At 36.1% G+C, this 23,320-nt stretch overlaps 1 protein-coding gene across 1 annotated transcript in view; it reads right to left on the bottom strand.

Annotated features, from left to right (window-relative positions):
- Positions 1-5,781: 5,781 nt before the first annotated feature.
- CLEC16A (C-type lectin domain containing 16A) overlaps positions 5,782-23,320 on the bottom strand; it is a 50,220-nt gene continuing 32,681 nt past the window's right edge. Inside the window, exons 19-25 of the mRNA XM_054391023.1 lie at positions 20,953-21,073; positions 18,825-18,976; positions 17,972-18,176; positions 17,040-17,207; positions 14,093-14,236; positions 10,533-10,652; positions 5,782-6,119 (exon numbers count right to left, since the gene is read on the bottom strand). Coding sequence (XP_054246998.1) covers positions 5,782-6,119; positions 10,533-10,652; positions 14,093-14,236; positions 17,040-17,207; positions 17,972-18,176; positions 18,825-18,976; positions 20,953-21,073 — 1,248 coding nt within the window. The remainder of the gene's footprint in view (positions 6,120-10,532; positions 10,653-14,092; positions 14,237-17,039; positions 17,208-17,971; positions 18,177-18,824; positions 18,977-20,952; positions 21,074-23,320) is intronic.

Raw genomic sequence — 23,320 nt, 5'->3', positions numbered from 1 at the left:
ACTTTCATGTTCATTGTAATAATTTATGCCACACTTAGTTCTTAAATACGCCGAAACACAAAAGCTCAGACCTTCATATATACTTTAATTATCAGATTGCAATTACTATGTCTTAAACTCACTTTAGTACAACCACTAATAACCAAAAGTAATGGGGAACAAGATGGCAAAAAATGCCTCATCTATTTTAAGATTATAATCTTAGAAGACTTCTGAGAACAAATATACTAATTTGGATGCACGGAACTTTTAACTTTTGTCATCAACAAGTATTTTTAGTCATTACCTGCTTCTTAAGCCCTTTTCAGATACTTTTCAAAAATAAATGCACTGCACATTTTTTCTGTTAACAGGACAGTCACAACGACTCACGGTTTTCCTTTTCATATTAAGAGCCAATGAATTCAAATTAGCAAAACAAACCAGTTATCACCACAGTGCACATTTATTAGACAAGCAAAATTTAGATTTACATTTGTAATACATTAACAAATGACAAAAAAAAGGCATATTTTTGTAACACCTTGCAAAAGAAAGCAAACCTGAGCAATGTGCAAACCTAAAAATTTTGTGAGATCAAAATAGGGAAAATTCTGTACAAATGCTATATAAAAATACATTTACATATGAAAGAACCTTCTGTTTGAGAGACAGTCCAGAACTGTATTTCCTATGTCTTTGCTGCTACTCAAAAAGTCCTGAGCAGCAGGAAAGCCTCCCTAGCACTTCCCCCCTCCCATCCCCTAAAAACATCCCACCCTAGCAAGTCGTGCTTGGATCATCATCTGCTACTCAGAAGCCAATGGGATACAGTAAGAGTTATTGGAGACACTAAGAATTATTGTATTTGTTTCTAATTCATGCTGCAAATGTTAAGTCAGAGCAACAGAACAGGCAAGCACAGGAGAACCACCCCAAAGACTTCTAAACAATAGAAGACCAGCACCCTGGTTAGTGGTACCTTAGGGTAGGCCAGTGATGGTTAGTTACACACTAAACTCAAGAAGAATGACAGTCACACTTAGCAAGACAATGTTCAACATATTTAGATGCCTAACACTAGATAGATGAGTAGGAGATTCATCAAGGAAACTCATCACCTTTGAGGCAAAACTCCTACATTTCACTGATCACCCTCATCAGATGCCTCTTGGCAAAACTTTGATTCAACTACAGGACTGAAACACTTAAGTTTCCCAAATGACAACTGCCTGTGCAATGTCCTTTTGAAAGCAACTCCACATTTAACTTTAAGCTAGTCAATGAAGACAACATCAGAAAATTTATCATGGTGGGTTTTTTTGATAATAGATGCAGATTAGTAAAGCTATTCACTAGGGTAATTCTGTAGATATTTACCTCTAATGTGTGCAGCGAAAAGTGATTACACTAGAGCACTGACAGCACCATGTGATTAAAGTGTTTACTTTTACAAAGTGGCTTCATACTTATACCTATATTTTGACCTCCTTGTCTGATAGCTTATCTGTGTCTGCAGACATACAGTTTAAAGTTTCATTTACTACTAGTAAAATGACATGAAATTGCAGAGCAGCTACTGATTTTCCAGATAGTTTCCAGTGCCAGGTCATTTCCAGTAAACGTGGAAATTCTAGTCACTCATGTCCTGCTGCTTCATTAGAAATAAAACCAAAACGACAAACCAAAACTAAAACCAAACACAGTAATTTCAAATCTTAAGGACTGTCGATTTTGCTATGAACAAACTATTTTAACCATCCATTTTAAAATTCTACACACAAGAATACTTCAAAAATCCACCAACAAGCAGTACCGTCCACTTGCATTCTGTCTCTGTTAGGCAAAGGGCTCATATGACATTGACTTAAACTATGAATACTGATCAAGATTTGAGTCTTACATTCTGGATATAGAAGAGTTTCTAAATGTCACATACCTGTCCTCTAGCAACAGTAGTGCAAAAGAACAAATGAATTCTGGAAGATAGTCGAAACTTTTCCTCATCAAGTGACTTCAAGGAAAATTTTAACTGTGTTGTAAAGTGAAGAACATTAAGAAACTTCTTTAACAGGTGTTTTTTATCTATTTTTTTAAGCTCAGTTTAATTAAAGGAAGTCAGAATTTTAGTTTATCTTGAATTAGCAGTGGTGAATACCAAGGAGCTCAGTTTTTACATTGTATATAATTCATGACTTCACACACAAAATACAGCTTTTTATATTAATATATGTCACCACATTTCTGCTGGATTTGGTTTAATTCACACAGCTTGTAGAATGAAGTGCAAGAAGCTTAGCCTTTAATTTCTTTCTATGTCAAAGAATCTCTACAAAACAATTTTTGCACACAAGTTTTACACCACAAGCATTACTTCTATGGTGAAGCAGACATTAGATTTTGGCACTGATTTTTCCACCTTGCCTTTCCTTACCAAATTATCAAGTGTATGCTGCCACTACTCTCCATAAATCAAAACCTTTTGTCTTGTTCATTGTTGCACACTGGATGACAGAAAAGCAAAGGGGACCTGTAAGAGGCACTGAAGGCAACACATAGTTCTGTTAAACAAGCAGTATCTCGTTGGAACATAAAATGAGACACCTAGACCACACAGTATCAAAGTAACATATCAAAGATGCCTTGGCATCTTTGGCTTCTCATAAGGAGAATAACAGAACTGTTTTATGTTAACAGAATATGGCTGGTATTTGCAACTTGGTAGTTGGATTTGGTTAAAAAGATTGATGTTACACTGACCCAAATCAACTTTCATTCAGGAAAAAAAAACTACACTTGTGGCTGATGCGCTCATGCTTTCCTGGTTGAGTTTCCTTTTTACAGTGAAAGGGGCATAAGGAAACAGACCTTGAGTTTTTCTGATAAGGAAGAGAGAGATATACTCTTCAAAGAATTGTAGATGAGTAACACCATACTTATAGAGATAAAAGACTGCCAATGGAAGATTATTTCAATGTCCCCAGAGCTTTTACATTCTGAAGTCCCTTAATGCAGCACAAACCACAGCCAAACTGTATACAGACATGCCTTAATAGTGGAAGTAACAAGTAAAAAGTCAATTGCTTCAGTGGCCTAACCATTCAGAAAATTAGGTTGGTCTCTACCAGTTGTGGCATTTATATAACACAACATTGGCAGACCTGGTGCAGTCAGAACTTTTCATCTTTGCTGACAGCTCTGTGATAGAACAGCTAGAAGATATCCCTGCTTACCACCCCCCGACCAGCAAGGTTCTCCCAGCAGTGGACTGGACAGTAGACCTTAATTTCTACTTTCCTAATAATATTATCTATCTCAGTCACTTGCCCTGAAGCTCTCAGTAGAAAACAGGTAATATGATTTAAAAGCCATTCAAAGGGAGTGGAAAGCACAAAGTCAGCTTTCTTTCCCTTTGTCCCATTTCTTGTGCAGTACAGCTCAAGGGTGAGATTATGCATACTCATTAAAAGGCTCCCTGTGCAGGATCCTAATCTTGCTACAACCGAATTTAAAAATAGATAAAGATCAAGGTTTTCCTATCTAAAATTAATTCTATTTAAGGGAGCTCAGTCTGCACAGTGTCATTTTGTGTAATCTAGGTCAAGAGTTAAAGTTAACAACTAACATAAAATGCTTTCAAATTAAGTAAGGCATCCTTTTTTATAATTATCTTCAGAATATTACTGGGGCTACAGTGTAACACTGAAACATACTAGAGGAAGCCTAGATTGCAATCAGTTCAGCTAATAAAAATTCATGTGGTCCTTGTACCCAAATGGCTATTGATGTCTAGACTGCTTAGGTACACATGCCTTAGCTGCAACAGCATAATCTCACTTTAAGCATATGACCACAAAAAACCCAATCAAAACCAACAAACAAACAAACAAACCAACCCACAAAAAAACCCCAAACACAATAAAGCCTCAACCAACACAGGGTCTTACTCCAGCCACACCAAATTCTCATCCCATATTCACAGCACTGCCAAGGGCACCTAGCTCTCAGAACTCATTTAGAGTTTGGGCCATTCTGGAATGGTCAGAATATTGGTTAATTCAATTTGAGACAAAGTAGAAGTCACAGGAAGCCAGAAAGCAACAAAACTGCATACAAGAAAGAAAAAGAAACTGCTGATATTCAGTAGCAGACATGTTGTATACACAATTTTACATGATCATTACGTGAAGGAAAAGATGCAAAAAAAGAGCAAAATTCTACTTGTGCATTAGCCAATATCATATACAAATATAATATTTTAAAGCATTTCAACTATTCCATCTGACAGCCAAAAAAGGTGCAATTAGAGACTGGGAAGTAGGTAAATTTTTTTCAGATTCATCTACTTGATATGAAATCAATGTTAGGACAGACAGGATGAAGAGAGATTGCACTGATGACTGAAATCACAATATTGAGTAATGTAAATAGTAACCTTCAGTCTTTGGGAGCCAGAAAGCACTAACGTGATCAGCAGATGAATAACAACAATCTACTCATTTTACCATTAATTTAAATCAATACGAATGGAAATTGATGAGAAATCTTAACACCATTCATGTTAAATTATATATCAAATCAGCAAAGAACATTCCAAACCTGAATCAACACTTTTCCACTACTTTCTGTCAACTTGGTATTGTGAGTTAGGAAGCAAAGTGAAAAAAGCAAAAATGAAGAATCACTTTTGTATAGCAATGTTGTTTAACTGTGATACTAGCCCAGATAGAAAAAAAACTGCACAATACCTTTCCTTTTGAGTTTCAGACTTGCAAAGGAATTACCAATTAGATGTAGTGACCCTTCTTCCTACATGAAGACAAAAAATTTAAAAAGCCTCTTCTGTGTGCTTCTACAAGTTGTCCTTCAGTAGAAAGGGTATCATCACTCCTCAGAGGTGTAGCAATTTGACTGTCAGAAGTGAATAAACAAGCAATAGCAATCTCTTAAAAATATTTCACATTCCTCTGTAGCTGGTTAAGCAAAGACTAAAGTAGCCTCAAAAATCCCTTATGTGAACTTGAATAAGCATTTGTCATTTACTTACAGGCTTTTACCTTTTAAAAATAGTTCAATATATATCCTTGCTTTGAATCACACCTTGAAATAAATATTGCACATGGAAAACACAATATTGAAGTCTGCAGTCCTACAAAGACAACCCCAAAAGTGGCCAAGCCTGCTGGTATGCAGACCTCCAAAAGATGCATGAGATCAGAATCATAATAAAAAAAACCCAAACAAACAACAAAACCAAACAAGCCAACCAAACAAACAAAACCCACAAACAAACCAGAAACAAACGCAAATAAAACAAACAGAAAAACACGTCACATCTCAAATGGAAACGTAATCTCTGTATGACGATATTTCTTTTTCCAGTCAATGGTATGCCTCTAGTTTCAGAGAAGTTAATGATACAATATCCAGGTATCCAAAATTTTCTTCAGTTTGCCATAACACTGTTAATACAATTATCACAGTTCCTGCAGCTGGAACTCTGTGTAATAGAAAAAAGGTAGGTGCTCTGAATACTTTCATGTTCTTCTATAACAGAAATTGGTGGAAACCAACCAGTGCAGACTAAAATGTTGCCTTTTTTTTTTTTTTTAATTCCAGTTTAAATATGGTGAGCATCTGATTTCACTCTAAAAGCTGCCCACATTTGATTTCATTGGTGGGTCTCTTCTTGTGGACCTGTTGGTCTTTCAGGCTTCAAGAAGTGTCTGCACTCCCAAAGGAAAAACAATGAAGAATTTGGTTGCAATTGCTTCACTGTTTAATACAGTCCACAGGTTGGCTTTACTCAGAATTTTCTTCCTCTACCTCTTTCACCTTGCACACTTCACCTTCAGACTCCAAAGAGGACTGAGGAATGCAGGTGAATGTTCGAATACTGTGTGGATCGACTGGTGGCACCAGGGTAAGCGACTCCACGCTTAGTGCATCCGTACTGTCATCTGTTATTAATGATATTGTGGGCTGCTGTGCAGGAATCAGGCTAGGAGACAGGTTTGCTGTTTCTATGTCACTGGTTTTTACAGTGTTCTTGTTAGACTTTGAGACAGCTGAAAGAGTTTCATCAGTCATCATCTGACCAGAAATTGTCATCTGAGGCTGCTCTGGAGCTGAAGTGTCATCTAACGAAAGAAACACCAAAAGCCAATCAATAGTCAACTTATTATGTATATTAAGCTCAAGAGTATACTATTATTTATTAATATTAAGAATAATTGGGTGGAAAATGAGTTCAGCAAAGCATTATGGTTACACACATTCACTTTTTAGTAAGTAGAAATAAACCAAAATCTTATGAAGGCATAACACAAGATGCCAGTAGGCATCTGTTCAAATTAGGAACTAGAAAAATTTTACACCTTTACTATTAGAATATGCAGCGATGTCAGAAATATTCCTAGAGAGAGGAAACAGAAGGGAAGAGTAAGAAAGCCCCTCCAGTATTTAGTACAGACTAAAAGGAACAGTCACCCCATACCAGGAAGCTCTTTAGAAATAATACAAAAGGAACCCTTGTACAACTAGTTCTTCCAAGAGGTGGGTTGTTTGTTCCGAAAATTTGGAAGTAATTCTCTCACTTCATTCTCCAGATTTACATTTAAGTGACACCCTTAACTACAGAAAGCACAATGTGCTGACTGTAATTCAAAGGTGCTGCAAAATTGGTCTGGTTTTATCCGGGCTTGTGTTATATGGGATTTTTTTTTTTGTGCACTCCTAAGCATGGAACATTCCACACAGATTAAATTTGGAATAGGCATAACACAGAAAACTGATACACTACTACATCTGCTCACACAATTCAAAAAGCCCCATATATTAACAGCTATTTCCCTTTTCTCCCTTAAAATCCTACTGACCTATCATGTCAACTGCTCATTTGGCTCAGATGGATAGTGAAGGGAGGGGATGAGGCAATGCAGCCTCATAAGAGCAAGTATGCCCAAAAAGTCAGGACTTTTTGTCTTTTCAGACTAGAGTAATAGATGTCATTACAGTAACAGGTATCCAGCTTCAAGACAGACCATTTTTAGAGCTCTTGTAAGAAACAGCTTGTGTTCAAGTGTACAGAAAAGTCTACAAGGCAATGTAGTGAATATAGAAGCTAAGAATTAGGTTCTGTGTATAACAGTTTCAATATGATCCCAACTAATCTTGTAGAAGAACAGAAAGCATGAACATAAGACAAAAAAAATTAAAATAATATAAAAGTTGAGAATGGAATGGATATCAGTAAGGTATCAGTGGGTTAACAGTAAGATATTTTTTTTTTTTTTTTTACCTTTCTGGTAAGATAACCCCAAACAATGGTGTATTGTCACTTCCGAAAACCACTCAATTTTACTTTTTTGCTGAATCGATGGCTAAAGCTTCTCGCTTTAATAAAAACAAAATTTATAGATTGTAAAAGAAAAGTCTCCTTTTAAATAAAAGGGACATCAAAGCTTATTTTTGAAAAACAAGAGACAGATTCAAAGTAACTCCACAGATTCTTTTTAGCTGTCAAGAAGCTTTAGTGAGAAGGTAGTGACTGATAACAGGAAGTGATGCAAGACTTGCAAGGAAAGTGAACTGTTAAAAACATTGAAATAAAGCCTAATTTCTCTCAACTCCAACGTAAATACTAACAGGTAAGTGTGCAAAAACAGTGAGGCTCTTTGCAGTGATTTTACTTTCCAAATTTATAATATCTTAAAAGAATATAAGATGTTGTTTGCAAGATTATTTTTTTTAATCTTAATTATAGTATGAATATTGACTAAAATTCAGGATTCAGAAACTTCAGACATTTTGGTAAGTAAGTATTATGTATCCATGGCATTCTGCTCAGGAATGTAATATACAGTACATTTCTATTGAACTTCTGCTGTTTCACTTCTGATCCTGCAGTTCATTTCCTAAGTCATTCCTTCCCCTCTCCCAACAAAATATTAATGTATTTTCTTAATACTTTTATTTACTGAAATCATGACAGCCACACACATTCTTTTGTTATGCTGTATTATCCCCAAGTCCCTCCACATAGCATCAAAACTAATGCTGAAATAACTCCCTTCTTAATGCCACAAAGTAAGTATTTGAAGAAAAAACAAAACAACACAACCCTCCATTTAAAAATAAATAATTAAAAACTCTGGAGTCAATGAGTTCTATCCAAAAGTCTGAAAAATCATTCAGAAAAAGAAAAAATATCAGAAAATGTAAACAGAACATCCTTGGCCCAATATTTTAGCTGTGGCATCTGTAATGTACAAAGCTAGAGTCTTCTATGCTTCCCTTCTGCTTTTATTACTATTGATAGAAGCAAGTTTCTCCCCTCCATTTTCCCTATTTCTTTAGTCACTGTCAGAGCTTCACTTCTGTTACTCTGTTACCATATTTTAAGGGCAGCAGTGACAGATTTCTGTAACTCCGCATGGCATTTCTGCCAAAATGACTGGCTGGCTGTTTGCAAACTGCCATTAGTCCCTGAAGGGGCAGAAACAATTTTTAGCTAGGGGAGGGAGAAATTTTAACATTGCTTAGAAAAGGTCAACTGTTCTCACTACTATTTTGCAATACATTATCCCTCCTGGACCAATACTTAACTAAAAATCTTACTCTTCAGTAGCAGCTATACACTACAGCTGTGAGAGTGGTAACTTTAATCTTTGTGACCAAGCTTTCAAATCCATAGGCTACTAGAGGTGTGTACTTTACTTGAAATCATAACCACAAGCTTGCAATAGGTAAGTTTTTAAGCTTGGTATCTCTCAAATCTTTTGGATACAAGGATAGAGGAAAATAATCCTAGACTAGACTACAGGTGAGGGCAATAGAAGATACAATACCAAGATCCAGCATCTTAGAATGAAAATTTGCCAGAGAAGAGGCATTACAATGAAAAGTCAGGCCGCTCTCATGATGTAAATCTTCTCACACAGCGCCTCCTAGTTAATTGAATACATGGCTTTAGGACAGAAATTACTGATAAAATCTTTAAGGATCAAAATTTCAAAGCCTTTTGAAGCCATATTCAATTCAGAGATGGATCCAAGGATGTAAATATATGTTTAATTCTTAAAGTCTCTGGAAAGGGAATAAATAAGTGGCAAAAGGACACACCTCATAGATGTATTATTACAAGGATGTATGTCTCTAAAACCCAGGTAGGTACCATGCTCTTGAGTCAAATGAGCTTCACGGCACCCACTGTGTTTAGAGATTAAGTTCTCTACATATTACCTGGAACTTCAGTCTATACTGCACATGAAAATACTAACTGGCTTTCAAAAACCCTTAACCTCCTAACATTTGGTTAAAGTTTGACTTTTGGATAGAAGAAGCAAGAATATTTGTAATTTTTACCTGTATAAAACCACCAGTCACTAAGCTATTATCTACTCTGAAATATAAAGTTACCATCTCATATGGGAAAATAGCACCTCTATTTACCTATCCCAAACCCCCAGGTATTTAAGCAAGAACCAAATTTGCAACAAAACTAGGGAGAGTGAATTCAGTTTTTTAGAACAGTTGTGATATTAACATTTACATGTAACAAATGGTCCTCAAACCTCCACATTAAAGTACCAGATAAGATTTGAAAATGGTGTAATTTTGCAAGTTTTTGGGTGGTATTAGTTCTCCCTGGTTGCAGTGGCTTCAGCAACCTTAGAACAGCATTTCTACAATGCTGAATAACAAGATTATCACTACAGCAAAAAAATCCAAACCAAATAACTCTTATTAACTTCTGTTAAGGATGATTATTAATGAAAGAAGATAGAAAAGAACATGAAAAGGAAATAATTAATATCATCTACAGAGAAGTGTCCTAAGCTGTACAGCAATATACTATGAACAGATAACAAAAATATAAATAAGACATTAAGTGAACAGATGCAAAGTAAATCTTTAAAAATGAAAGAGTGTTTATATAAACAGAGTAAAATACAATCATACCACAAAAGTAAAAAAAAAAAAAGCTAAATTAGATGTAAGTTAAAACAGGTTATATAAATAAGAAGGTAGACTAAAGAGTATTTCCATCTTTTTTTGCATCTGCTTCCTCTCCTCAGCTTCTATGGCAAAGGTCCAAAAAGCCATCTGCCTAAGTTTGATCACAAAAATATTAAGCTCACAGTCCAAGGACAGCCTTACGCTGAATACTTGTCCATTTTACTCAAGTTATGAACAGATTTCTTGCTGCTAGCCAAGTACCTGCATTACTGTCCATTGAGGAGCCTATGCTTACTAAATTCCACTACAGCCATGACTGCCCCTGTGCAAATGAAGACATAGCTGCTTTGAAGCTGGAGGCTTGATAGCAGAACTTTCATCTTTGGCAAGAGAGCCAAGAAACACGGGAAAAACTGCAGATAATTTTTCTGAAACAGCTAATTACTGTGTTATAGTTCTCCCAAAAATACCCAGTAAAGATAAATATCATAATTTCTTAACTTTCCCCCCCTCACTGTCATTGCTGTCAGCATGGAAATCAAGTATGTTCTATTAACTGTTATGGGCTTCTGAAATCTGATGGAAGAACCTGCCTGAATTGATATTGCGTGAGTTTCTGTTGCAGCTGCTGCTTGAAGACCTAAACCCAGTGTCCACCGTGACTGTCAGCCTCCGACAGACTAAACACCCGCCGACGTCCTTTCCTGCCAGACCTTACTAGAGGAAAACACAGCGATAGATCATATGAAGGCTTTAACAATGAAACAAGCAAGGGAAACTGGAATGAAGACAAAGGATAAATGTTAGAGTAGCAACAAGAATAAGTGACAAGGACACATCCATAACTGCTGGTATCTTGAATAGAATTTTTCACCACACCAAAAGTCTTACAAGTCTGGGAAATACTTCTGAAGCTGAAGCGTTCATTCTTTAGAAACAAGTGAGTTGAACTGAATTTAATTTTTTGCTTACCTATCTGGAAATGTCCATAATACAGTTCAGGCTATGCCTGGCAATACCAACTGCACTTATACTGCGGAGGGCCTGACAGGCATTTATTCACATTACAGAATACTCACATGCTTTAGAAATCTTGAGTCAAGCTATTTATCACAAATTCTGGAGGCAGAGACTTGTTCTGCTTTTCAATGGCCAAAAAATTCTAAGAGGTACAGTACTGTGCAAACCATTCAGCCCTAATATTCTATGATATGAGACAGAAATACTAGATTTGATTTATAACAAAGCCAAACATTGTTTTAAAAGATAGCAGCAGTTCAGATGATGATGCTTGGTGCATAAAAAGTTTCTAGAAAAGAAGCTTTCTAGAAACAAAAATACTTCCCTCATCTAGTTCAAAAATTACTAGCATCATAGAACAGAAAATATCAAACCACATTAACACTACTAATTTTAGAGGGAAGAGACAAGGATGGATGCACAGGCTCTCCATGCTTGATTAATCATCCTCTCCTTGGAATATATACATTTTATTTTACAGACTGGAATCTAATATATTCTTTGTGACAAGGGATAGCTCTGTGTACTTATTTTAACCCTTTTACCATCAATATCTGCCAGAAATATGAAACACAGCATAAATGGCATACAAGATCAATGGTTTCTGAAGTCTTCAATATCCATTGCTCCAGTGTAAACATTTAAAGTATTGAAGCCAATTGTATTTTAAAGCTTAAGACAACTTAAAAAGTGATAAAATACAGCATAGATGACATCAGACATAATTCTGGAAGACTGGTAACTTACAGTAAGAGAGCTTCTTTATCTTAATCCTTGGCATATATAAAAATAAGCACTTTAAAGAAGTGCATGGTTCCAGCAAGTGTAGCCAAGAAAAGAGAGTAGTCAAAGCTCAGAAGCTTAATGACTAAAATCGGTCTAGCAAAATAACACTTTTATTTTATGCACAGCATTCCTTCAAACACGTTAATAATAATAAAAAAATAGTCATGTAATACAAAGAAAAAAACCCAACTTGATAGCACCATTTGCAGAGCCTGGTACTGCTTTTTCTGTTTTGCTAGGGATTCTGTTTTCTTTTTCTAGGAATGACTTTTGCTTTTTTAGTTTTAAGCAACTATGGACCAAATACACTCAAACATTAATAGCAATATATATCTGAAGTAATAATTGGTGGGTAATCAAATACATTCATCCTAAAGGTCAGATTAAGTATGGTCCACAGCAAAATCATTAACTCACATGCAGATTAGATGCATGCTCCTCAGTACCAACTGTTACTTGTCCTAGTACACCAATTACCTGCTCATGCACATACGGTTACTGACTTCCTCTTTGTTACTGCTACGGTAAAGTTAGCAGAACAAAATCCAAGAGCTGAGCTCAAAAGTAATCCCTGAAGCAGGTTAATGCAAGCTGCTTACTTGGGGCTGACATAGATGATTCTCACATTCATTACTGCACTCATAGTGGTAGGGCACACAATTGTACCCTCACAACTAGATTTGCTAAGCAATACACCTCAGTGTGCCTAGATCCTATGCAAAAAAAAAAAAAAAAAAAAAAAAATTCAAACTTTATCCAAAACCTGTTTTCCTGAATGACATGTGGCACTCTGAATATACTTTAGGATTTAAGCTACAATGAAGGTCTCACCAAGTGTGGACAATACATGCAACCAAACTTGGAAAGTGCAGCCTGAAACTGGGTATTTCAAAATAGCAAAGGCCATCATACATGAGCCTTTTTACACTAAGGAGAAACATGCAGTCAAATCAAGGTTTTCTTGTAGAACAAATCTACACAGACTTTTGACAAATTATACCATTTCTCTGTGTAAGCACCACACATTATCTAGGTCCTCAAGAAACTGAGTAACAGCAATTTCTAACAAAGGAAATAAAAGGTCCTATAAAAAATTAGGTCCTTCCAAAGCTTTTAATAGAACATATTTAGAAAAATACTCCAGATTTTATTCTAGAATTACACACATTGCAGAAATATTTTTACTATGTTAGTCTCTCACAGTGATAGATGCTTTTATCTAGAGTATTGGTGTTAAAATGCTTTAGGTAACACTTACAAACTTCACAAGCAGCCTTTGCTTAGCCTTTCCAGGACTATTTCTTGCAGAGATAGTCACTCTGGACATATCATGTGCATTGATCTCCTGACACTGTTCAGTGAAGCCTACAACACACTAAACGCCTAGCAAAGACTGCACAATTTCCTAGGACTGTGAAAAAGGTTAGATCTATGGCCTCTAAATGAAGGCAAAATGAAGGCCTAAGAAGGAAGAACCAGAAAAACTATTCCAAGTAGTGGTGAACACTGAAAGTGACTGTCAAATGAGGGGGCTGTTTGAAAATGTCTTGAGAATCAAGCTACCTCTATTGTTTTACAAGCCAAATGAGGGCAGAGTAGGTCAGTTTCAGCATGAAAACATTTCAGTATGCATCTTGCAGGATTTATTCTTGTTTAGTCTCCAGCTTGAGGCTTTACATAACTCATAATTTGCACTCAGAACAAACACTACTACAAAATTCTCTAAAAATAAAATACTACACCAAAAAAAGAGGAAAGGCAAAAAGAAGTTCCAGTATAAATATACCCACTAAATATACTGACCAATACACACACCTGGTACACCTGGTAGCTACATTTATGAAAGTCATATTGTCAGTAGCTTCTTCTGCACTAATGAAAACGTCTCTTAAAATGTGGTGTTCAACCAGTAACTGCATTAACCTTACAGGACTAGTATCCTTAATAACTATTTTCAATATTTCATATATGGCCCATTATTACAAGCTAACATGAGCATCAGACAAACACACAACAGCAAACATCATTCAATACAAAAAAGATGCTGCATGTGGAGATCAACTTATCTGCTGTGGTGAAAGGCTAAGCTTATGCAATGCAATACTTCAATTTAAAAAAAACCCAAAGCACAAAATCGCAGTTTTAAATTTTATGTGCTAGGAGACAAGTCAGACAACTAGTTAAAAATTACTGCTGAAAGATGCCAAGTATTTAGACTTCTAGAAAGCTGAATGAACAAATGATCTCAAAACAAAGCCCCAGTGATTTTCATCCAAGAACACAATAATTTAATTTTATAAGTACTCTACATCCTTTAGTGCCAAGAATGAAAATCGTAACTTAATACCTGATGGGCTCAGTGCAGCAGGAGTGGACGTTGAGCTTGCTGTCACTGAATCACAGCGCCCTGTACTTCCACTGCCACTGGAAGGTGACGGTGATGAGAGTGGCGATGGATTGTGCTGATTTATACACTGGGCTACAGCAAAGCCTGTAAAACAGGGCAATGAAGCCTTTAAGTTAATAATTAGCTCCAAAGAGTTAACCTACAGCAACAAATCAAGAAAGAGTTAGAGTACATATTGCATCAAAGTGGTGGTAATTTTGTGCAGTGACCCAGAGGATGCATCTTTTTCCACCTTCATCTTGGAAGCTTGAAAATCTGAACTGGAAACATACTACAAACACTGACCAATGAACAAGAAAGCAGAGGTTAAGGGATTCAAAACATTTTAAAGCTTAAGAGCTTGCACACAAAATCAAACTTTTTCATTTTTTGATATAATTCAATAAATCCATGGGTCACAGACCTGAACATGATAAAGGAAAATGGTTACGTCAAAAGTGAACAAAAAGTCTTTTGGATAGAAAGCCTGCACTACGCTTTTACTGCAGAGATAACATCTGAAAATTTTAATCCTGGAATTGCATTTCATCCATCTTCTCACAACTCAAACTTTGTCCAGCCTATAAATAGAAAATGCATGAAGTGTCTTTGGATGAGTTAAAACACTTCACAGTATCAGTGTTGTAAGAATGTAGTTTGTATTCGACAAGAGAATCTGGAACAGAAGAAACAAAATGAAAACACTTGCTTGTTTCAAAAGCATCTTACATTGACCAAGAATTTTTTTTTCATTCTTAAGCAGTCATGTTCTGTCTGACAAACATATTTTTGTTTGTTGGTTAAAACATCTTGCGTTTTTCAGTGATTGTTAAGTACTTTATTCTTGAAGTTTATGTTTTCATTTAACCACAAAATGAGTCTATCATTGCTGGGACAAAAGCAAGTAAGCATGCTCTGCCTTTCAGTAGACTTTGGATCAAGAAAGGCAGAATGCTTAATAAACTCGTACATCAACACTCTGCCAGGTTAGAAAAAAATGCCTCAGTGATTCTTTGTAGTACTTGTATCACAGTTTTAGATGGGTGAACACTTCTAGCTTCTATTAAGTTACAATTCATGATGTCAAGACGAACACCACTTGAAAGAATTAAATAAACACCATCTATTTGAATTTAAAACAGTTAGTTAAGCATCTAATTATTGCCTAAATGTTAATAAATCCATGTTTTATTTCAGAAGCCAAACTGATTGATCTTTTACAATCGTTTAGGTAAGTTAAACTGAGATTACAGTGATGCCTGATAGTCTGCAAAAAGTAAACCACAAACTAAGCTACCTCAAATCTGAAAGACTTCTGATACATATAGTTTTTAATACACCAAATGTGCATTAGGTTTCTCATACATACTTCATATGTTGAAATACCAGTTAGGATGAGAAACAAGGAGTAATCAATGGACTTCTGACCACAGAAGTCAGGCAAAGCCATCTGTTAAAGTGAGAGAAGCTTCTTTTTGGAACAGTTACTAAATTCACTGGTGGAGAAATGCATCCATCAATATATTTGTTTCCTTTAAGGTTCTGGCAAAAGTTATACCCATCCAAGGCATTCTATATCCGGAAAAGGTTTGTACTTCAAGAAAGAAATCTTCCATCCACAGCAGAACAGTAGAAATAGTGTAAGAAGTAAACAAAGTCTACTGTGACTATCATAGTTCTCGAGAAGCTAGCCTGATTCAGCAAAATTACTTGCCTAAATGTTCTGCACAACAGAGCTCAGGGATTCATGTCCTTACACTGAAGCATTTGCTTGCATATGATCTTAACATTATTTCTCCGAATATAGTGGTAGTCTCAATTTCCTGGCATTCCAAGTAAGTATGTGGTTGTTTGAACAAAATACCATACTGAACCACTTCCCATACCTGCCAACCCCACCCAAAAACAACAAAAGGAATTAGTAGATGAAGTCACTTGTTATGAACACAAGTGCACTCTTAGAGACGGTTGACACTGAACTGGCATTCTTCCAATCACACCTTTTCCATGGAACTCAAATAAGGAAATACATTCCTGCCACACAACATACATTTGTCTTCTCAAAAGCCTGACCAGCAATCTAAATGCTTTTATTTCTGTTCTCCATACTCCAGCAAGCTGGGCTCTCATTTAGTCCTAAGGTAGTAGAACATCTGCTTTATAAGTGGGACATTACAATTTTGAACAACTGAATCACATTTAAAGAGAAACACTGAGTTTTGTGAAATGACTGGCAGCTGGTGGTAACAAGATTGCATCTTGTTGTGTGATACAGCAAAATTAACTACTTTGCAAGAAGTATGAGATTCAACTTTAAAAATGACTCACTTCAAAAGGAGAAATGTTCACTATCTAGAAAAAAAAAAGCAGCTCTCTAGAGAAGTAAATCTGTGAAACAGAACAAACTGACAAAAGAGCGAACTCCTCATTGATTGAGAGTAATTCCTTTAATCCCAACTCCGAGCTAGTATTTTAGTAGTAGCTGGGGCCCTCTTCTGTCTTGTTAGCTCTGAGTAAACGAAACAGCGCACAGTATCCCAGCTATTTTTACTAACAGGCAAAAAAATTATCATAACCAAATTAAAGGAAAAACTATGCACTACTGAGATCTCTTGCATAAATATCTAGTATTTAAACTAACACAATTTGTAAAGGAAGGCAAAGTATTAAGACATTTGCAGTGTATTTAGAGAAACTACCATGGGTGTATTGTTCACAACGTATCTGAAATATACACCCAGCTGTTACTATTTTTCTAGAAGTAAATTTTTCCATAAGCCTCATCCTGGAGTGGTGTGTTCAGAAACATATCACAGTAAGCTTTTCATTGTTGATCCAAGTTAGGGTTCAGCTTTTGCAGATACAAATCACCAAGCAAAACTCACTTGATAATGAATGCTAATCTCACCTGGAACTTTGTCAACAGAAGCAAAAACAGAGCGTTGTACCGTAGGATCACTGCTACCACGACGTGACTGATCGTAAAATCTAAATGGAAGGTGTTGGGCTGTAGCTGCAGAGCTGTGTCCAAAACCCATAACTTCAGTTGAAGGCTGGACAGGAAGATCCAGGAGAGCTATGTTTAACCACAATTGATAATTTTTGTTACTCAAAAATAAATACAAGGGAGAGTAGGTGAAAATAAAATTGATAGTTTACTCAGGACCTTAAGACTAAACCAGATTGCTTAACATACTTGGATTGTCAGAAGCAAGTTAATTATAGCTGGTGTCCTTTTTTCATTTGCCCACTTATTTCCCTTCCCGTATTTCAGAGCTTCCTTCCCTATACTCACTGATTTGTTCAGTTTACTTATTAGCTTCAATTTATCCTTCACTCACTCAATATTCAAGCATTATTTTAATCATTATTTGCTATTTACACAAATGAACCTTTCATCTGCGTTCTGTGTTCTCCAAACACAGAAATCTAGCTGCTGCTGATACTCCACTTAACATTTTGGATTGCTCATCATCACCACGTCCAGCATTTAACTACCTTTAACTCAGAACTCAGGCAAGCTCGAGTTTAGCCCTAAGGCAGTAGAAGATCTGCTTTCTAATCAGGGCATCGCATTTAAAGGGAAGTGCTGAGTTCTATGAAATGATTGGCAGCTAGTGGTGATAAGACAGGAGTCCTTCCTTTTCACACTTTCTTTGATGCATGTATTTTACACGTATTTACACATATTTTAATCCAGCAGTAACTATTGCTTGGAAAGTAGACTGTGGTTAAGAGTTTTCTGTGACCCACCAGTTCTTTTAAAATGCATCAAAATGCTAACAGAGTGAGTTGCTATGAAGTCTTGTTTCCCAGAATCCTTTCAAAACAACTGTTCACCTGCTATTCTCTGCATCTTCATACGCCGAGCCTGGATACGGCCTTTTGCAAGACGCTGTTTTGCAATAATGCAGCGAATGTGATCAGAAAAAATAAATGTAGCTTGAAGGATAGGGAAGGGCTTAGAATGAGGACTTGCGGCAGGCTTGTGGATTATTATATTCAGAGCTCTACTGTCATCCTCTACCCCTGTCACCTGCATATCCTAAAAGAAACAGAAGTAGCTAATGAAAAAGTTAGCATTTTAAACTATAAATATCAACATTTAAAGAAAATCCCATGAATGCTCCACTGAAGTTCGTAAGAAAGCAGTTTCTCTGTTTAAAAGCCAAGAAGACTATGCAAATTGTACAACCTTGGATTTAGTTCTTCCAAAATTTGTATGCAAGAGATTAAGTCAGTTTAAAATTCAATTAGGTTATTTGAGCACAGTGAATTTTCAGACAATACAGTGTTAGCTATGCCAAGAAAGAGACATAAATGAGATAAACACCTATCAAGTTACAACATGTCACCTTCCATACCTGTGTAGGAAGATCAGAACTCTAGAAGAGCTCATTACTGTGCCACTTAAGGAGACTCCTTGGGAATCAATCCTATGGTACATGATTTCTGTGTTCACATGAACACAGCCAAACATATACTGGGGAAGTTACCTCATTTTCAAGTATGTCTCTAGTTAGCTACATAAAGTTAAGAGAAACAGATATGGTCTTAAAGACAAACTAGGCAAAACCCCAGCTAGTAACAGAAGACGCATTGTACAGAGAGAACATTGGTATTACCCTTTACCCATCAAAATGTACATCTGCAGCTCAAAAAAACTAACCACCCAGATCAAAACTTCTCTTACCTGCAGAAGGCCTGCAAACTTAACTACTCCCCATCCAAGTCTGGCAATATCTGGCTCAACCAAACTCATCTGGTAAATATCCACAGCAAGGAATCTTTGAACTTGACCTCCATCCTTTGTTACAACTGTACAAGCAATGAGGTCACTGTTATCTGAAGGAAGGAGGCAAGAAAAAAAATTACATAGCTACTGAAATTAAGGGCTCTGGGGTTTGGTTGTTATATAGGAGGAACAGTGATATTCTGAAACAGTATTTCAATCAGATCTATGTTTTGTTCAGTATGTTCCTAAACCACTTCAAGCTCAGATTTTCACTTAATTTTTTTTTTTTGGCAGTAGAAGCCGATTCATTATTTCATCTCACCTGCTGAAAAAGAGCCAACATTACAATAAACAGCTAACTTTTTGAAACAGGAAACTGAGTTAATTCTGTATCACCAATCCTTTTACAAGTCAACAATAACTACATTCTGGACATGTTTTTTAGCTGACAACTGCTAATTGCATAATGTAATTAACATTTCATGCTGTGTATTCTCTTTGGGAAAGATCAAAAGCGATGAGTTTGCATTAAGGTCATTCCACTTAATTCACCAAGCCCAAACAGTACCAGTAGGAACAGGACAGAATATAACTATTGAAGAACACATTCTACAGCTTGTACATTTTCACAATTCCAGTTAACTCCTTTGCTAGCATTCTTTCCATATTTAGAGATAAATGAGTTTATTCTCATCACCTTCCACTGCTCTAAGGTACGTAGCTTAAACTTAATGCCAGAGGGAGTTCCTCTGCCATTTTCAGTATTGTAGGCAAATACACTCTCTAAAAATTAATAACTTTTCAGCAACAGTTTTGAAAAATAATCTATTTGTTTGAGCTTTAATCTGGATTTTATCCATTGGGCTACTGCATAGCAGCTCTTATCACAAAACTTGACTCAATTCAGTCAGATAATTAATGATCTTGATGGACTTGATGCACAAAAAGTCCTGAGATACTGGACATATTCTTGTTAACAACCACTAAAGCAACTAGGGCAACTGTTTTTTTAATTGGAATAAAATGCTCATGCACTTAGAGAATTAAGAAAAATTAATGCCTGAAACATCGAGCATTCTTTTCTGTTGTTTTAAGAAAAAAGAATCTTCAAAAATTAAAACCCTAGAAAATGCACACTCTATTTTAGCAATCACATGCCCTCAATTTCCTAAAATGTTGGAGACAGTAAAGCTACAGCTTTATGATTTAGGTCAGAATTACTCTGGAGGTTGTACTGCTTAGTAACACGTAAGGTCATCTAGAGATGTATATTCTGATGTTAAATGAACACAAGTATATTGAATTTGTGGACAAATAGCATACTTCATGATGTGAATCCTTCCAACTTTGTTTCTTCAGGATGGAAAGCGCAGTAGTATTCTCTGAGACTGCTGAGAGTACTTTGCTTTTGCTTCATAAGTACAACTTAATATCACAAGGTCATTCTGGACATCACAGACTGATTCCCTTTGGTAATAGCACAGTATCCTGTTCAAATATGGGAGCAAAAGCTTCCATACACCAGCTTTAAAATTCCAGAACACATGTGACAAAAAAGATCTCCAGAGCAGGGAGGCCATGATGATGACCAAATCCCAGTATCAGTAAAACAGCACAGGGCAGCTCTTGGAGTAGTTACATCCAGTCTCTCAAAATTCATGTGCATATCAAGTGCATTTGGAATAGGTGAAACAGAAGAGAATAAAATTCTCCTAGGACCAGTTCATTTAGAAAGCAAACATACTAGGAAACCAGGTAAGGGAACCCAAATCCTTTACATGCTAATATTTAAGCCCTAGAACTTTTATTAACAGTCTCTTTATAAAGCAAAAAACAAACTAACAAAAAAAAAAAAAAAACCAACAACCAAAACCAAACCCAACAACCAAGCAACCAAACAAAAACAACCAAAGGAAAAAAAAACCTAAACAAACACAAAATGTTCCAATTCCAGTAGAAGACAAACTTAATGCAATAATCTTTGAAATACTTAGACCAACAATTCTTTGGGTTTTTAATTTCAAAAAACCAAAAAGCCAGGAAATTGTCTGTCACAGACTACTTGGGATATTAAAAGACTACTTACTTAAGTCAAGAACATCATCTGTCTTTATCAGATCTTCCTCCCTTGTGAGTGGTAACTGAGTTTCTGGCTCATCTCTCAAGTGCAGTGATAGTGAACGGAGCATGAAGAAGACTCTGATTGCCTTAAGAAATAAATAAATTAAAACATTGCTATACTCAATACTATGTATTTTAACAGCATCTTAAAAACCTATTCTTGCTTTTACAGCCCCTGAGTTTGTCATGCAATACATCTATTTTTTTTTTAAATTGAGAAAGTATAATGTAATTTCCAAGTTAGTTAAAAAAAAGGTATGAAAGAAGTTGAAGCATACTATTTATTTTCAACGACATAGAAGTAGCAGAGGTTTTATCCCCCTGGCATGTTTAAACAGGCTGTGACTGACAGGCAAACGTTACAGCAGCTGTTTAAGCACGAACAATCTTAGATTATTGTTTTTTTAATCCTTATTTTAAGACTGGTGGTATTTACAATACCTGTACACTACAGGCAACTACACAACCAACTTTCATAGATTATCACATTGAATTTACAACAGCATTAACTTTTCTGGCTGAATTTAGCTAAGATGTCTACAAAAGAAAACAGTGGTGATTTCTGAGTTTTCATTTGCTGTGCTCATCAAAGCTAACCATGTGCATTCTCAGAGTGCCTTATCAGTATTCTCAGAAGGTCTGCATCAGGACACAGTGTTCTGAAAGCTGCACCAGCTTCAAACAGCTGCTCTGAAATTAATATTCTTGTTTTGATTTAGAAATTAATGACACAGGGTACGCAAAGACTACATAGTGCCAAAAGAACAATCATCATTTTATTAGCCATATTTTGAAGAGCACCATTTAGAATTTTCTTCCACTGCAAGAACTGTACCTTCAGTATAGCAAATGAAAAAATCATTTTTTATTACTTCCAAGTGCTCTGTTTTTAAAGCAGTTCCCTACATAGTAATTCTGTGGCATACTGTAAATTAACTGCTGTCTTACAGTAAAAGCATTGAATTCATGGAACAGCTGCAGTGCCCAGGAACTCCTGAACTGCAGGAAGTATTAGGAAAAACAAATCTAAATTGCTTTAAAGTAAATCCCTTCACCCTTTTATTTTTAAAATCAACAGAACTGTGGCTCCTGTGAACCAGAAATGTGAGTGCTTGGCCAACTATCACTCTAGTGCTGCTTTCAGATTCAGAAACTTCTGTCAGAACAGGGATGAAAGAAAGGGACTTATGTATCTGGCTTTTCCAAGAATTCACAGCAGAGCAAGATGAACTTGGTACACTGTTGAAATCTAATACGGCAATATGATTATCTGGAGCAAAGAACATCAAAATAGTAACGAATATATAATATTAACACTTGTGAATAAGAGCAGAGTGCTTTCTCCCATTTAGGCAAACTGCATTCCAATACCAATAGCTCTCAGCTGCTGTTAATATCAATATAAACCCAGGAGCATGTGATTTGCTGTAATATTTTATTAGATCACAATAAAACAACTGAGTAGTTCAGTGGCCTAGAATTTTTTTCAGCTGGCTTGTTTTAAGTAGGAACATATATGAATTGCTATCCACATTAAAGAACTATGCATTATGATGAAGTGAACTTTGCATTGATTCTTGCATTTATATACATGTGCAAAGAAACAGCAGGAAAACCTATCAGAATCTTATTATGTTCCTATTAGCATTTTTTATAGGTAGTTCAAAACTTCCTCTCAAGAGTCTTTGCTTGCTACGTACTCCAAGTTGCAGACTTCAATTCCCAAATAAGCACATAAAGGAGTCTGCATTATTCTGGGTACTGGTAAGCAGTACCATCTTTAGGACTACAGAAATCAGAAAGAAGAGATGCAACCAACAAGCAGTAACTGGATTAACAACAACTAAAAAGGGCATCTGATTCTAGGTAGAAGGCTTGATCAAGCAGTAGCACCTGATTGCAGCAAGCAGCCTTACAACTTCTGCTCATTTTGATGTTTTAAGTCAGAGGGGTTGGCTGTCTGGATTTTGGAGATGTGCCTTTGATAACTTGAGAGATACCTGATTTCTGAGAGTTCCTCCTGAAGCTGTTAAGAGGAAAGGAATTGCCACTTACAGGGACTTTCTATAGTAAAAGAAGAAGTGTAAGCCTAAAAAAAATCTGGTCTCTAACAGCTAAAAACTCCTGATATAATCCAAACACATGATTTTTTCACTTGCTAGTGAAATAAAACTTGAGCACTTCTTTAGAATCATGCTATGGGGTGCTCAGAATGGAACCACTATTCATTTGAAACTGTCAGCAAAAAGGACCTCCAGCAGGCTAAGTGGCAGCAGCAATGTCACAAGACAGACTGAACTCCAGCAGCATATTTTTTACAGCAGTTCAGCCTA

Source organism: Indicator indicator, chromosome 22 (assembly GCF_027791375.1).
Source record: "Indicator indicator isolate 239-I01 chromosome 22, UM_Iind_1.1, whole genome shotgun sequence".
Lineage (NCBI taxonomy): Eukaryota > Metazoa > Chordata > Aves > Piciformes > Indicatoridae > Indicator > Indicator indicator.
Note: the sequence above shows the minus strand (reverse complement) of the source record. Positions and strands in the feature narration are given on the sequence as shown.